The sequence below is a fragment of the Hyposmocoma kahamanoa genome, unplaced genomic scaffold (genome assembly GCF_003589595.1).
Source record: "Hyposmocoma kahamanoa isolate Upper Pololo Valley unplaced genomic scaffold, ASM358959v1 62, whole genome shotgun sequence".
In the NCBI taxonomy this organism is placed as follows: domain Eukaryota; kingdom Metazoa; phylum Arthropoda; class Insecta; order Lepidoptera; family Cosmopterigidae; genus Hyposmocoma; species Hyposmocoma kahamanoa.
Window position 1 is genome coordinate 21,256,548 of NW_020653850.1, and position 15,637 is coordinate 21,272,184.

General features: G+C 34.8%; 2 protein-coding genes across 7 annotated transcripts in view; one reads left to right on the plus strand and one right to left on the minus strand.

Moving 5' to 3' along the window:
• The first annotated feature begins 502 nt into the window (after positions 1 to 502).
• On the plus strand, positions 503 to 5,064 carry LOC113229579 (lipoma-preferred partner homolog). Of its 2 annotated transcripts, XR_003310423.1 has the most exons (4): positions 503 to 1,517; positions 2,491 to 2,726; positions 2,988 to 3,331; positions 4,442 to 5,064. XR_003310423.1 is itself a non-coding variant. In XM_026463230.1 (3 exons), exons 1-3 carry the CDS (start codon positions 735 to 737, stop codon positions 3,226 to 3,228), a joined length of 1,260 nt encoding a protein of 419 aa, XP_026319015.1. In that variant the 5' UTR covers positions 503 to 734; the 3' UTR covers positions 3,229 to 3,540. The 2 variants fall into 2 exon arrangements, 1 of the variants encoding a protein (XP_026319015.1); XM_026463230.1 differs by lacking the exon at positions 4,442 to 5,064 and having other exon boundaries at positions 2,988 to 3,540.
• Positions 5,065 to 14,359: 9,295 nt separating this feature from the next.
• Positions 14,360 to 15,637, minus strand: part of LOC113229497 (KAT8 regulatory NSL complex subunit 1) — a 29,639-nt gene continuing 28,361 nt past the window's right edge. For 2 of the 5 annotated variants that reach the window (XM_026463104.1, XM_026463103.1), the window contains one exon: positions 14,360 to 14,880. In XM_026463104.1, the coding sequence (XP_026318889.1) occupies positions 14,685 to 14,880 (196 nt within the window). In that variant the 3' untranslated portion in view covers positions 14,360 to 14,684. Of the gene's footprint in view, positions 14,947 to 15,637 lie in introns of all 5 variants that reach the window. The other 3 variants (XM_026463100.1, XM_026463101.1, XM_026463105.1) reach the window with 2 other exon arrangements.

A 15,637-nucleotide genomic window follows, 5' to 3' on the forward strand; every position in this document is an offset into this window, starting at 1 on the left:
CTAGCCTCCTGGTCGGTCCTTTGGCAGGAATCACAACAAACTGTTGGTAGACACTATGGTAACCTCCAACCAAATCTACCCACTAAACCCTGGTTTTTTAAACGTCGCGATTTGCCTAAAAACATCACTTCCACTATTATTCGTTTGCGCTTAGGCCATGTTTGCACACCTGTATTTTTGCGTAAAATCAGAGTTCGAGATCACTCTCTGTGCGAGTGCGGCCTAGAAGACGGTACCTTGGAACACATTTTTTTCAATTGTCCTAATATTGCTGTTCCACTTTATAACTTACTTTCTCCAAAATTCCCCCGCCCCATTAACATAAACAACCTCTTAACTTTAGTGTTCTCCCCCCATATTGTTACTCTATGTAATATTATCCACTTAAATAACATATATTTATAAATATTGTTTTGTTGTTTTGTTTTACATTCTCAACTGAGTACTCCCGTAGTCCAACTTACCAACACCGGTTAATGTCCTATTAGAGCTTAGCGAAAATTTTTTTTTTGTTTCGTTTTTTTTTCTTTCAACTGTGACATTGGCAAAATCATCAGTTCTCATATTGATGGAGCCATAAAAATAAAAAGTGAAGTGAACTGAGCACCGAGCTGTCATGTCATGTCAAATGACTGCATCAAACGAGGCGTTATCAATTTACCGAGTTACAATTTTAGGAATTAACAAATAAACTTGTATAAAAACTTATTATTGGTGGATTAGAAATTGCAACCATGAGTACTCTCGACAAGCAGTTAGCTGATTTGCGTATCTACGCTAACGAGTTAGACTCGAAATTGCAAGATGATATAAATGCAGCCAAGATGAAACCCTCGATTCCGCCTAAGAAAAACAAAGCTCCATTACCGCAAGTGCCTCAGAGCTGCATGGTGAAATCAGTTTGTGAACCTTCCTACTCATCTAGGCTGGAATCTGGCAGCAGGGCAAGCTCTACATACTCCAATTTAGTGCCAGTAAAAAGTTGTATTGTGAGGAACACAGCACGGGCTCGAAGCGGTGATGTGCTGTTGTACAGTAATTTACTGCCTCCAGGAGGTACAAACCACGTTTATTCCAATATTCCGATCCAAAGACAAGTGGCGGAAGGTATTTATGAGCGGGACGCGCGGTCCGAAGTATCACGGATTAGTGATTTAGGAGCGCAATCCAACTACAGCGAGTTAAGGCGACCGGGTTCAGCGTATCCGCCGTCTTCTGCCTCTGTTAACGCTCAAGACTTCTCCACATATGGTGGTTCTCAGACGTCCTCCACTTACGAATCGTTGTACGAACCTATAAACCCCCGTCCTTGCAGCCAGCTTTCCGGTACGTCCCTTTATGGCGGGTACGTAGGCCCAGTACCGGAGCCCACTCCAGAACCAGATGATCAGCTGTATTGTGGTAATTGCTATCGTTGTGGAGAGAAAATCATGGGAGAAACCACTGGGTGCACGGCTATGGAGAGGATCTATCACATCAAGTGCTTCTGTTGTCAACAATGTGGAATCAACCTACAGGTGGGACTTACACATGTTTTTGTTTAGCGTATTATACTTTGATGGTGCCTTTAGTCTCAATGTAAGCCAGGATTTGTATAGGAAATACACATTTTCTTTAATAATAATGTGATAGGCTTTTATTACTGCTTACTTGGTTAGTTTGATCATTATTGTGGAAGTCATAGAAATTACAATGGTGAGCAAAAAAATTAGGGCATCTGTCAAAATGTTTTAAAAGCCATGTTTTGTATTACGAAAGAGTTAAAATTCAGTTTTTATTATTTTAATAGTTGGTCTTAATAAAAATACTGCTATTTTTTCAAATTTAAATTGTTATTGCAAGGTTTTGCTGCACATAATCGGGGGTATTGCTACCTCTGATTTTATTAACACACACCATCCCCTTACTCATTCACTGTATCAGTTTTTTTTACAGTTGTCTGGGGTATATTGTCCCACTCTCCCTTTTTGCAAGTTTTCAATAGTTGATTTTTCTTTCTATTATTTCGCCTTACCTCTTCCCACAAGTGCTCACGTTAAGGTCTTTATTTCGAGCTGGCCTGGCTCTACTCTTGCACATAAATCCTTATACACAATGCAGCAGAAAAGTATCTAATGTTCCCCTCACAGGGACTCATGCAATGTGAAAGCCTGCACACAAATTCGAGCAGTTACTCTAACACAATAGGTAGCTACCTCCGTATAGGCCTCCAAAATTTTGCTATCCAGAACCCATTAGCATAAGACACATTATGCAGTATCAAAAAAGTACCTGATTGAATTACAAATAATTCTTCATAAGTAGACTTGCACCATTTTGCTTTAAATTTTATTAAATCTTTGTATGTAATTGCATTAAATGCAATCAAGATTATTAAATTGTTACATATAGAAATTTAATAAGTAACACTTTGTATGTACTCACATGAACAGCATTGTAACTATATCACATGCTGACATCTGTTGTATAACAAACGTCACACATTTTCAGGGTCGACCATTCTACGCAGTGCAGGGGAGAGCATTGTGTGAACGAGACTACCTTGACACACTAGAAAAATGCTGTGTGTGTGGTGACCCCATTTTGGACCGTATACTACGAGCAACTGGCAAACCATATCACCCTAAGTGCTTCACCTGTGTAGTGTGTCAGAAGAGCCTTGATGGAATACCATTTACAGTGGACGCAGTGAATCGTATTCATTGTATTGAAGATTTTCATAAAAGGTGAGGCTTAACGGACTCTAAGGGATATTTTAATTCTTTAATTGCATATTTGACTTGCCAAGGCATATAACATATTCACTGCTTTCGGCTTGGAGATTTAAAATTATTATCACATTTCTTCTGCTGTCTGCTTTTATTGATAAGAATTGGCTTATCTTTTTTTTATATATTTCCGCGTTTTCGACTGAATGCTTGCTTACGCATCCGATACGTGTACATGTGTGCGTGTAAAATCCGCCAAATATCAGTTTTTGTTCGCAGGTACGCGCCACGTTGTGCCCGTTGTCGCGAGCCAATTGTACCCGAAGGCGGTGCAGAGGAAACAGTACGTATAGTAGCATTGGATAAGAGCTTCCACATAGCGTGTTATGCGTGTGAGGATTGCGGCGCGTCACTCTGTTCCCGCGAAGAGGGCCGCGGCTGTTACCCGCTGGACGAGCACCTTTATTGCCGCGAATGCAATGCACGACGGATTCAGGAAATTTCTAGGAATATCAACTAAATAAGAAGGAATAAGTAGTTTGGTCAGTGAGGCCTACCTCTAGAAGTGACTTTAGTCTGTAATGTCACTGTCCAACATAGGTTTTCGCGATTGTTACACATTGGTAATTAAACTATTTTTTTGAATCTAAATCATTCCATAATCATAATAAATACATATTGTTAAAATAAGACATTTTGCAAAACGTCATATAGCGTAAATTGGAATAATTTTAGTAAATTGAAAATAATTCATTTAAATTATTACCTTTTGTAACTATTAGCAGTTACTTTTGTAGCAAAATAGGGTGCTAAATTAACATTAGACATAACTGATTGATGAATTCATTATTTCCGTCAGCTGTGACCTAGAAACGGGCCGAAACTTGGTTTGTTTGAAGAAACATATACGCGGTTTAGATTCGAAAAAGTACTTTCATTTTCGACGTTTAGATACCTAAAATGACATTATCACCCTTTCGACATCACTATGTATACTACTAATAATATCACACCCTATTTGTACGGGATGATACCAAGGGTTTGGTGATAAAGCCATTTATCTGACCATAATTTAGAATGGCTTCTAAGTTAAAAAAATAATTTAAATTTGCCAATTGTTTGTAGAAACCCAACGATAACACCGAGTTTATTATTATTAATAAGTGTTTATATTAGGTGAAAAAAAAAAATAATTTTGTTCTGTGTATTTAACTCATTTACCACCAAACCATGGATATTCTCAACCTTATAACTCGTTTTAACTTGCGATACTCATAGTTGGTGATAAATAGCTACAAAAAATTTATTTATAGCCCCCTTACATACGTATGAAAGGAATAGGCCCTATTACTTAAAGGTTTTTGTGCATAGATTATGTATGATAAATAAAATGCGGAAAACTGCCAATCTTTCAACATATTTATTTAAACTTATAAATAGCGTGTAACAGCGCAGTTACATTTGATTATGTAACTTGTATAAAGAACCTGGAATTTTTAGTAGGGAAATATAACAATACATCTAGCAAAAGTTTAACTTTAACTGGTACAGGGCGTTAACTAAAATACCTTGTACTTGAAGGACGGCGTTGCCCGTAGTTAATGCACTCAACTTTACCCATGATCACTTCTTTTAAATCATGGAAATAATATCAGTTGTCTCTTACTAAATATTCACAATTTCGATCCATTGGAATGGTTGGATAAAAATATTATCTGTTTTCTCGATTTCAGAGAACTTCATAGTAAAAGTTTTTCGTATTAAATGCTATCAAAATTTAAGTTAACACATACATGTACTACACCTTCAAAACAGCCCTCTGAACGTGAAATGCAAAACGTAAGTTTTTGTAAACAATGATATTAATTAATTGAATGATCAGAATAGGGGTGTATAAAAAGGTCAAGTCACTGTGAGATCACATAGAGTGGATAAGAGTTCTCTCTGAAGTCCCCAAATTAAACATAAAACGCAAAACAAATTAATTATATGTATGTTTACATACTCTTACAAAACTTTTCATCTAAATACACTAGTGAACTTATTGCTTTTTACACATCGAAATCTAGAATAGAATAGAAGTCTGTAGAAGTATCAAAGGGAGTATTATCTTCTTTACGTGTATTTTCTCCCTTCAATTTTGGATAAATATAGGGTGCCTATTCTTATCTCTGCTAATATTACTAATAGTTAAAAATAACGGTAGCTATAAAGAAACATTCCTAAAGCATTTATCGTAATAATATTAAAGGCTGTGTAGCTCTGACGTAAGATAACGTTCATGTAATTTTAGAATTTTGTTTTGCAGTATTCGTAAAATGTGATTTTATAAGTTCTCTATTAATAGAAAATAAGCAATATGTATTATACATTTTCTATATAACAAGAATTATCGCGTTTCGCGTATATAATAAAGTAGTGCCATGTTATGTATATCATTTCACGAAAATAATCATAGATTTAGTATATAGGAAAATAATTGATATAAGGAGGTATATACACTGTGTTTTTTTTAAACTGCGCAGCATGGGAAATCCTAAACCATAGGACAAGGAAACTGTCTTAGAAACTATTAAGTCTTTTTTTTGTGAAAACTATTTTGGCACAGTCAATTTGTTGGGTGAGTGAGCGAGTTGTCCATGAAATGAATAATATTTTCTAATTTCTTTTAAAGATGGTCGCTTCAGTTTCTTGTTAGGATCATTTAATTGTTTCGGATAAATTTATCGGGACAGCCGAAATTGGACAAATTTAATAAAAAAACAATTTTTTCTACTTACTGGAACTAATTTTTAATTAAAATTTGTTGAAACAAATGTTCAATATGACCTCCATCTTGCTATTTACAGAAACGTTTCAGAACACATGTAGTGGCTTTAGACAAAAATGTGTAGTGAATGTTGTTTAAATGATAATGAATGGCGTCTTTTAACTCCTGCACTGTGTTGTGTCGGAATTCATAAACACATTTAAGGGGGTTGGTTACACATATATTATGAAACAATCTATTGACGTGCTATTTTGTTAACGTGGTGGCCATTTTACAGGCTAACCATAAACTCTTAATAACAAATCAGAGTCAAATGTGAAATTTTGTTTTTAAATTTAGATCGAAGAGCCTGTCTCAGCGAAGTCTGTGCAAAAACTTTTGAGTGCCATAAAACTTTTTACATAAACGCTATAAGCGTTCAGCGTTCCATATTTCACATCGAGTATCTGATTATATACTCGATGATATTTTAGTTTCATTAAATTAAATTTGAAACACTATTTAAATGATTTTTGCCCGAATAAGTATTTCGGCTTTTAAAGTATGAAAAAAAAAAAATTTGGCCAACTTTTACTGTCCCGATTTTTTTCTTCCGATACAATGAAAATATCCTTAGAAGACACCGAGTCAATCAGCGTCAAAAAATCACTATTATTCATTGTTACGAATATCTTACACGCTTGGCCTAAAAGTTTTCACAAAAAAAACCTAATAGTTTGTGTCCGTCAGGATGGCTGGACCAAACGAGATGTACAAATGAACTTTGCTCATTATTTATTACCTATTTTCCTACTATTTAGTACCTTTATTGACATATTTTCTACCTTAGCGCTATAGGTTGGCTGACCACTTTACGTTTTTCATGGTTCTAGCAGTATATAATTTACTTTTTTTTATATAACTATTTACTACCTAAACATACTTCTTTTTCCCTACATTAGGAAGCTTCTATTATTAAAAAAAATAATAAAACGCCTTTACAAAAGTTGTCTTCTAAAAGACAATTTATCTTCTCCGTGCCAATAATACTATTGCAGGCGCTTAGAATATGCCGAAAAAAGAACATCGTCCTTTGGTGATTAAAATGTCAAATATGTCACTAGTCAAACGCTCTACTGCCTCCTGATTGGTTAAAATATTAGCGGTGCTTCTATTTTTTCTTATTTGATAGTAAATGACAACTAAACAATTATAATTATTAGTTAACTGATTGTAATTCGTTCGCATTCCTTAATACCTACAAATGGAGTTTACATTTGTAATAGTGAATTCAACTAGTAATTAATATAATAATTGTTATAAAATATTGCTTGCAAAGATAATCCAGAAACCATTCTTGGCATGTTCTAAGCGCCTGAATAAGTATTATTAACAATGACATGGAGAAGATAAACTGTCTTTTTTAGAAGATAACTTTTATAATGGCGTTTTATTATCATTTTTTAAATAATACAAGCTTCCTAAAATAGTGAAAGTGAAGTATGTTTAGGTAGAAATTAGATAGTAAATAGTTATATATAAAAAAAAGTAAATTATATACTGCTAGAACCATGAAAAACGTAAAGTGGTCAAGCCAACCTGACGTCAGAATGGCTGACCACTTTATTTCTTTAATATTTTCGTTAGCGCTAAGTTTGATTTGCATATCTCGTTTGGTGTAATAATTTTTGTATGTTAGAAATTGCTAATGTCAAATATTAACTTCATGCCATAGAGATACTCTGATGTTCGTGCGTTAATTCCTCCCGCCAATGACTCACTGTTATGTAATTAGCATTGTAATATAATTTTTCAGCGCGACTTTCCTTTTGGGTTAGCACTTCAATCCAGACCCAGAAAACTACAATGGGGAAAGGCTAAACGCCCAATGTTACTTCAAAATATAACCCGTCTCTCTGATGGGCGCAGTGGCTGTGCCCCTTGTTGGGTCTTTACGATTTATAGCTTCGAGTGGCACAGCACGAAAAAAAATATTGTCTCGCTCGTGGGTTCTCTGTTGCAAGTTTAGCTATGTTCAATTAAAGTACAAAATTGAAGATGCATTTTATAGCCAGGTCAAAAGTAACAAGAATAACGGGCGTGCCGTGCATGAATACTGTGCAGGTAAAGAAAACGAGTAATGTTGTTTGTACGCCAGTTGATTGTTTAAAAGTGATTTTTTCTGACAGATAATATTTTTAGTAAAAATAGGTTGTGTCGTTATACAATTTTAATATACATACAATCATGTATTGGATAAGATTTAGATTTTTGTATGTATGTTTGTACTTAACCATTATTGTATTTATTAAGTATAGGAACAGCGTTACAGTATTTGTGTGGAAACTTTGAAGATAAATATCTTTACTCCTATTTTAATGTTCAAGTGTCGAAATGGTTTTTCAATTTTATTTTAAAGATTTGTGACACGTAATTGGCGACCTTGGTGTAATAACGCCACATCTGCGAAATTGCAACTTTTGAGGTTTAAAGATTGTATGATCTAAATTAGTTGATAAATTTTATATGCTAAAGTACGAGAGTTATAAAATTTCACATATATTATACATAATTTGTTTCGTGTAGTTCGCAATATTTTTATAAATAAAAATAAAATCATCTTTATTTGGCATGCCAAATACATAAATTTCAAACAAAAAAAAATAAAGATAAAATAAAAAAGCTTGTGAAAAGGGCCCTTGACTTAGCATCTGAGGGCAATGCTTTTATTTTGCCATGGCCCGTCATAAATTGGAATACCACAATTCAAATATATGTATATAGTACTACATGTTACATACAATAAATAAATATAGACACAAACAAGTAAACAAAGAAAATAATCAATATGAGTAATAATCAAAATAAGTAATTAAAATAATACTTTCACGTGATAAATGCACTTATCGTATGATCACATATGGCTTTATTATACCAAGGCTGCTAATTTTGGTAATTTAGTTCAAGTTTTGGGTATGTACAGTTAACATCAGAATCTGTAGTCGGCATCTATGTAGACGTGGTCATGTGAACTCCACGTAAAAATTAATATATATTTTTGAACATTTCCAGTCTAAACAAAGACTTGTTGGTATATATTTTGAGTTCTTAGGTTTTCGCGATTGTTATACATAGGAAATGAAATTATTTTTCGGTACCTTAACTGCCTCCGTGGCCGAACGGTTACCATGCCGGACTTCCACGCATAGGTCCCAGGTTCGATTCCCGGGCCGGGAGAAATAGTTGTATGGCCTACATTTATTTTTCTCGTGAGTTTAGGTGTAATTTGTGGTTGTCTATGTATGTGTGTATCCATGGCACCTGCTACACAGGGTTTCCCTAGTGCGGGGCTATGTTGAGTGTGTGCGTTGTTTGTTGTTGTACAAAAATCATAATATACGCGATTTAGATCCGGTAAAATAGTTTCATTTCCTTTGTTATAAAAATTTTTCTTGGCTTTTTATGGTAAGCGATCATTGATAATAATTAATAACATAATAATGAAATTTGTAAATATTAGGAAGGCGGAAAAAAAGGCATCCGCCGAGAAACTATCTTTGAATAAACATTAGTATAAATATATGTAGGTGAAACATTATATTATTATTATAACAGCAAAAAAATTCTATATTATGAAAAAAAGAATAAAATAGTAACAATGATCGGCTTTTTCAGGTGGGGGGTGGTTTTTAAAATATATGATCCTGCGCGTGAGTTGGATTTGTTAGACTTTAGAGAACCATTATAACGTGATTATAACTATGCCGTAAGTGACGGGAAACTTGAGCTACTGACGATGCCGACTGTGCATTACTTTGTTGCACGTATATTTTCATAAATATCAATTGAATTTGATAGAAACTTTGTTTTTGCAGCATTTAGTTGATGTAATACAACATGAACGGATTCTAGGATATTTATAATTGTAGATGTGCTAGTCACAGACGCTACTATTATTGTCTGTATGAATGTTATACGAATTATATATATTAACGCTTTTACTATTGTTTAATTTTTTCATCTCCATTTTTTTTTTTTTTTTATATAAATAACGCACACACTCAACATAGCCCCGCACTAGGGAAACCCTGTGTCGCGGGTGCCATGGACACACATATAGACAACCACAAATTACACCCAAACTCACGAGAGAAATAATTGTAGGCCATACAACTATTTCTCCCGGCCCGGGAATCGAACCTGGGACCTCTGCGTGGCAGTCCGGCAGAGGCTCCAGCATTAGAGGCTCGTATTCTTTCTTTTCAGGGGAATCGACCCTACCAATAAATATACATCATTTTCACGATTCCAGGTATAATTTGCTTATCTTTGAAATCTAAAGACTGAATTTACGATTTGGCTCAAATGCCAGGCGAGGAGAATTTTAGGTTAAGAAATCAAACAAAAAATAACTCTTCAATTTAAACTTTTTATTCTTTTTATACTTTACAGGACATGTATTTCTCAAGCGCATTTTACCTGACTCAAGTTGTCACTTAGAAAACTTAAACCTAATCTTATGCTACAAACAACAAGAAGACTTTGGCTTCTCACACTATATTATATAGAAACGTTCAAATACAACTTCATTCTTCATTACATATTACAGTATTTATGACACAAGCAAATGTAAAAGCCTAAATTAAAAAACGAAAATTTTCAACTTACAATTTTAATGTGTTCCAAACTTGATATTTCAAAACTGAAACATTGAATTGAAATTGAAACAAAATATCCTTAGCTGGCTATGGTGAGCTGTACACACGTTCATTCAACACCCGTTCACGCGACATGCAATCTTCAGGTATCACATTTCATTATTACATGCTAAGGAATCTAAGATTTATAAGACAAATTACGAAGATTAAAATTTTACAGTTATAACACTGGTCATACATACACTAAAGCGCTTTAAAAGATTTTCATGCAGAAACAAAAGGGGAGTTTACTGTAGAAAGACGTTGGAACGAGGCACGTAACCTGAAACACTCTTATAGAGATTCCTTTTATTTATTTGTAGCCAGTCTATTAGTTACTATTCGGTGCCCCATTGTTACTCCTATATGTACACGTCGCTACGCGGCTTAGGGCAATCTTACACCTACTTGTCGATGACATTGTGTGCCTTATTCCAGCGTGACCATGGGCAGTTTTTAAAATTTGACTAGCCAGAAAAAAAGCCACTATTTAGTCTGTTCTAGTGGCAAAAAACTAGATTTAGTCGGTCCACCGTTCAAAAGTTATAAGGGTGTTTTACTGTCCACCATTTCTCAATCTCGAGAACCACAACACCTAGTTTAGATCTGATTACAATAAAAAAAAGTCGTGATTTAGTCGTAAAAAACTACATTTAGTCGTTACGCCGTTTTGAAGTTATTAAGGTGTTTTACTGTCCACGTTGAAAAAAGCTTATTCCGGCGGCAGCATTTTTAAATTTCGAGAACCACAGCTCCTAGCTTAGATCTGATTGCACCCAAAAAAAATCCTGAATTAGTCGGTTCTCGTCGCGAAATTTTTTGCGACTAAAACCGACTACCGATTAACCGAATAGCGACTTTCTTTCTGGCTAAATTTCAAAAACTCGACCATAGTCACGCTGGAATAAGACACACGATGATATTGCCACAGCAAAATAAAACATCGACATGCTTAAATCAAATTAAATTTTAAGTTACACAAAAGACAATGTCAGATTCTACCCCAACACTAAATTATCGCCGGTTAAAACACTAATAGGCGTAGGTTACAATTTTCACGATAACGAATTATTTACGCCACAGTATACTAAAATTAAATTCAGAATCGATCTATGTAACATTTTTCCGATACAATTCTTAAGTTACGCCCATTCGTGCTGAAAGAGTCAATATGTGTATAGAATGTACAAACATGAGCAACTTTGTGACAAAGTCGTATATTTTTTAGTTTCTAACGAAGTAATTTCGACTTGTAGAAACTTCCTGCAGGCTAACCGCATAAACCGAAAAACAGCCTGTTGCAATTGGTATTGTTTTTCCGGCTCAGTGTTTGCCTTTAAAATCAGATTTCTTTCATATATAATTTGATTATCTTTCTGGTTGTTTCTCCTAATTGTCTGTTTAAACTTTGACAGATTATTAGTTTAGATTGTCGTTCCAGCTGTGTTTATTAATTAATTATCTGTTAAATTTTCACAAATAATTAGATCATCTTTTAAAATTTGATAGATAATTAGATTATCTTTCCGGCTGTTTCTATTAAACTTTCACAGACAATTAGATTGGTCTTTTCTGGATGTTTCCACTCATCATCAATAATAATAACGCACACACTCAACATAGCCCCGCACTAGAGAAACCCTGTGTCGCGGGTGCCATGGACACACACGTAGACAACCACAAATTACACCCAAACTCACGAGAGAAATAAATGTAGGCCGTACAAATATTTCTCCCGGCCCGATCGAACCCGGGGACCTCTGCGTGGCAGTCCGGTATGGTAACCGCTCGGTCACTGAGGCAGTTAAATTATTTTTTTATGAATTACTTAATTAAATTAATTAATCAAACTCCAACAAATAATTAGTAGAAATAGCTGCAATGCCACGGAGCTGTTTCGCAGTACAAGGTTAGGTAATGAGGCATTAATATTTTTGCAACAATAGACAAAACTCACGATTTCTGTAAATTATAACAAGTTCTACTGCTTTACCTAAGGACTTCAAAAGTAGTATGCAAATTCAAAACATGTTTGTACATTACAATTCCCAGGAAATTGTTTATAGTAATCCGCTCATCATCACACATGATTATTGCTCTCTTTCTAAATTAGATGTTATGGTGTTATGCTTTCTAAATGATTCAAAGGAATGTAAAAAAGAGTGTAAAAATGTATGCGAGTTGTACAATAGCGGGTGCTCAGTTCCTTAACAATAAACATTATTGTGAAGCGAAACTTATCTTACATCTTATTGTAATCGGATCTTACAAACAATAAAGCTTTCAGGAGTTTGGACATTAATTAAACAATAGCTTTACAAAATAAACTACAACTATACACGGGCAAACAGCGCTCAACACTTACTTACTGTTGATAATAAAATTATAAATCTTATTAGTATAAAACTAGCTTTTGTTGCTTGTACATTAACTAAATAAAGTAATGACATTACAAACCAGTATTGTCTAAAGTTACAATAAAACCTACTTATACACTTTCACACCTACCTAACTATGTAGTAGCGCCGTCTTTCCGGCTCCAAAACCAGTCAAGTCAAAAGTTTGGCAAATAATTAGTCAAAAGTTTGGCAAAGTATTTGTAGTTAAAAAACTTTGATAGATAATTGAGTAGTTTAAAATGGCAACACTGAACCGGAAAGACAATTTAAAAGGCCTACAAGTTAGCTGTTGTTATCCGTGCGTCTTGTGAATATAGGATTATTGAAATTCTCATAAATGCTTTAAAATATGTCTGTCGTATTTACAATTGCAACAAACCATTATATATGTAGATTTTACCTTACACTTACTTATTAGTACTTTAAATTTGTGTCAAAAATGTGTAATCGAAACATAAAATGTATTGATTAATAGTACGCTGACAGTATTCTTGAGTTTTTCATTGTTTTATAAGAAATCCGCAAATAATTTTTGTTACTTGCATTTGTTATTAAGCATATTATACAATATAAAAAATGGTTTAAAACATAACTAAAAATGAAAAGCGCTAACTTAGTTGATATTTCAGTTAATGTAACTAAATATAATAATATTTACACAGATACAACGAAATTGAGTTCAGTCTCAGCCAATATGAATGATCACATCACGTTGAATTGAGATGCTTTTATTTATAGTGACTATATAATCGCAGTTTTTACAACATTAAGAAATTCATTCCATACATAAATTAACTGCCACAGTTTAATGACAGCCTAAAATCAAGCTAGGGGGACCGAAAGCCTTAAGCGATATTTTGTAGTTAGAAATAGTTTAGTATAGATTTTGATGTTATACTTTTATATAACAATGGTCAATGGGCAAGAGTTAGTGAGAACCCTAGGCAGTTTGTATTTGTGTAACCATGGACCAATAAATCGTATATCTGAAAAATGTCATAATTCCTGGAAGTAGTTTATATTATGTAAATGCACGTGGATATAAATTATAGTTTGTCTTTTTTAATGATGGGTATACGACATTTACAAGATTGCCAGTTTTAGTAAAATTTTAAATAGTCATGTAGTAGTTGTCGACGATTTTATCGATAGATAGAAAGTAGATAACACTTTGCCAAAAATTACTAAATTGTGAATGTTAAGACGTTCTAATGATTATTAATTGTGTTATTGTATTCTTTATTCTTATTTTGACAGTTGTTCATTAGTGTCAAAATCAATTTTTAGTCTTAGACATTTTAAGACAGGCGGATTTGGTATAAAAATTAAAATTGAGTTAAATTAAAATGAAAAACTTGAAAATGTCTCCTCTTTATATTTTTAATACACATACTTCTAAATTTAGTGTATGTATGAATGAATTTTCAAAAATCAACAATTCAAATGAACCTGTGCCCAGCAGTTGGCCGATGATGATGAATCAAATGAAACAATGTCGCGTATTTATTTCATAAGCGTAACCAATGTTCACTCGATAGTCGATAGAATATTTATCGACTGCAATCACTAGCTGCTCGCAAGCGGGCAACCACTTGCATAACGCACTGTCATTTTACTCCGTCTTCAAAAAAGATAGACTATAAATCCTCTTTAATATAATCGTCGCGACATCTGGAGTACGGTAATCTATCAGAAACTTAAATTTTTTTTCCGTAATAACGTTTGTTCTGTTTTTCATTACACCGAAAACTGAATTATAATTGAAATTGAATGTTTATCGCAACGACACGATTAGGTTCGGTTAGGATAGGTTAAGTTAGGTTTAAAAGAACAAACATTTTCCTCTCAAAATTACTTTCGAGGTTAAGAAAATTCAAGCAAACGTTATTTCTGGAAAATGGCATTTCGAATACTGACAGGTAAACCTGGTGTACCTATAGGCACTAAATACCCGACTATGCTATCTTGTATCGCAATTAGCAGTCCTCTAGAGTTATTGGTCCTTGGTGTAACTGACACGTAGTACATAACCAGCAAGACCGTCGAGAACTCGGAGATCTTTTGAAATTTAGTCGTGTACGTCCAAGACGTTGCAGTTCCGCGTATCGAAACTCGATAGTGAATACATAACTTACAATGCAAGTTCAGTTGAAGGTTTATCTGAAGGCGCTCTTGCGGCGCTCGGCCTTCTCAGCACTGGGATCCCACTCGGCGTCATCAGGGTCGTCGCCGTCGAAGGGCGTCGGCGACAGCGGGGACAGCGTGCTGGAGCGGTCGTCCTCGTCGGGCGGGTCGGGGCTGCCCAGCCGGTGCCCGTCCGGCATCGCCTGAAGCATCGAGAGGTATGTATCTTCCCTTAGCGGAAACTGCCGCGGGGTGTACGGTCTCACAGTCTGCAAGCAGGAAAGGTGTTAACGTTACTCGGAGGTGTTAGCGGGATCCGGCGCACGCGCCCAGATAAGTTCATTAATAATGTCCCGCAGAGACCCAAGGCACCTCTGTTCTTTATACCATGAAGTCAAGTGACAGAAGTCTGTGACAAACCTGTACACTGGCTGATCTGCAGTCAGAACCTGAACTTGTCAGGCTCCTCGTATACCCTAAGGGCCGGTAGGGAGGGTCACTATAATCAAAACTAGCGTAGAAAGATATGGGGTCTGTCATTTTGTTATTAACTAGGTGTTATGACCGCAGCACGAAATCCAATAATAAAGATTTGAAATTGCATCGCGTATATAACCAGAAATAGAGACGAAATGTCATTTAATTGGTTTGAAAACTATTCTGCCATATCTTTACTGTGGCAACTGCGCTCGTGTCGTCAATTGTTTCACTTCAAATCGACCAGTTTCACTTCAAATTGACCAGTTTCACTTGAGCTTTCCTATAATGGACGAAAATTGCAAAATTACAGATTTCATTACTGATGAAATTTGATTCCGTTTGTGTAGCTGTTTTTCCTCACACCATCGAATGGAACAGCCCCGCATAGTTAGGGATATTATCTTTATTATAACAAATATAGGATATTTTTGGAATACACGGAGACGTACATACGGGTCAGTAGTTGGCCTGTCTATATTT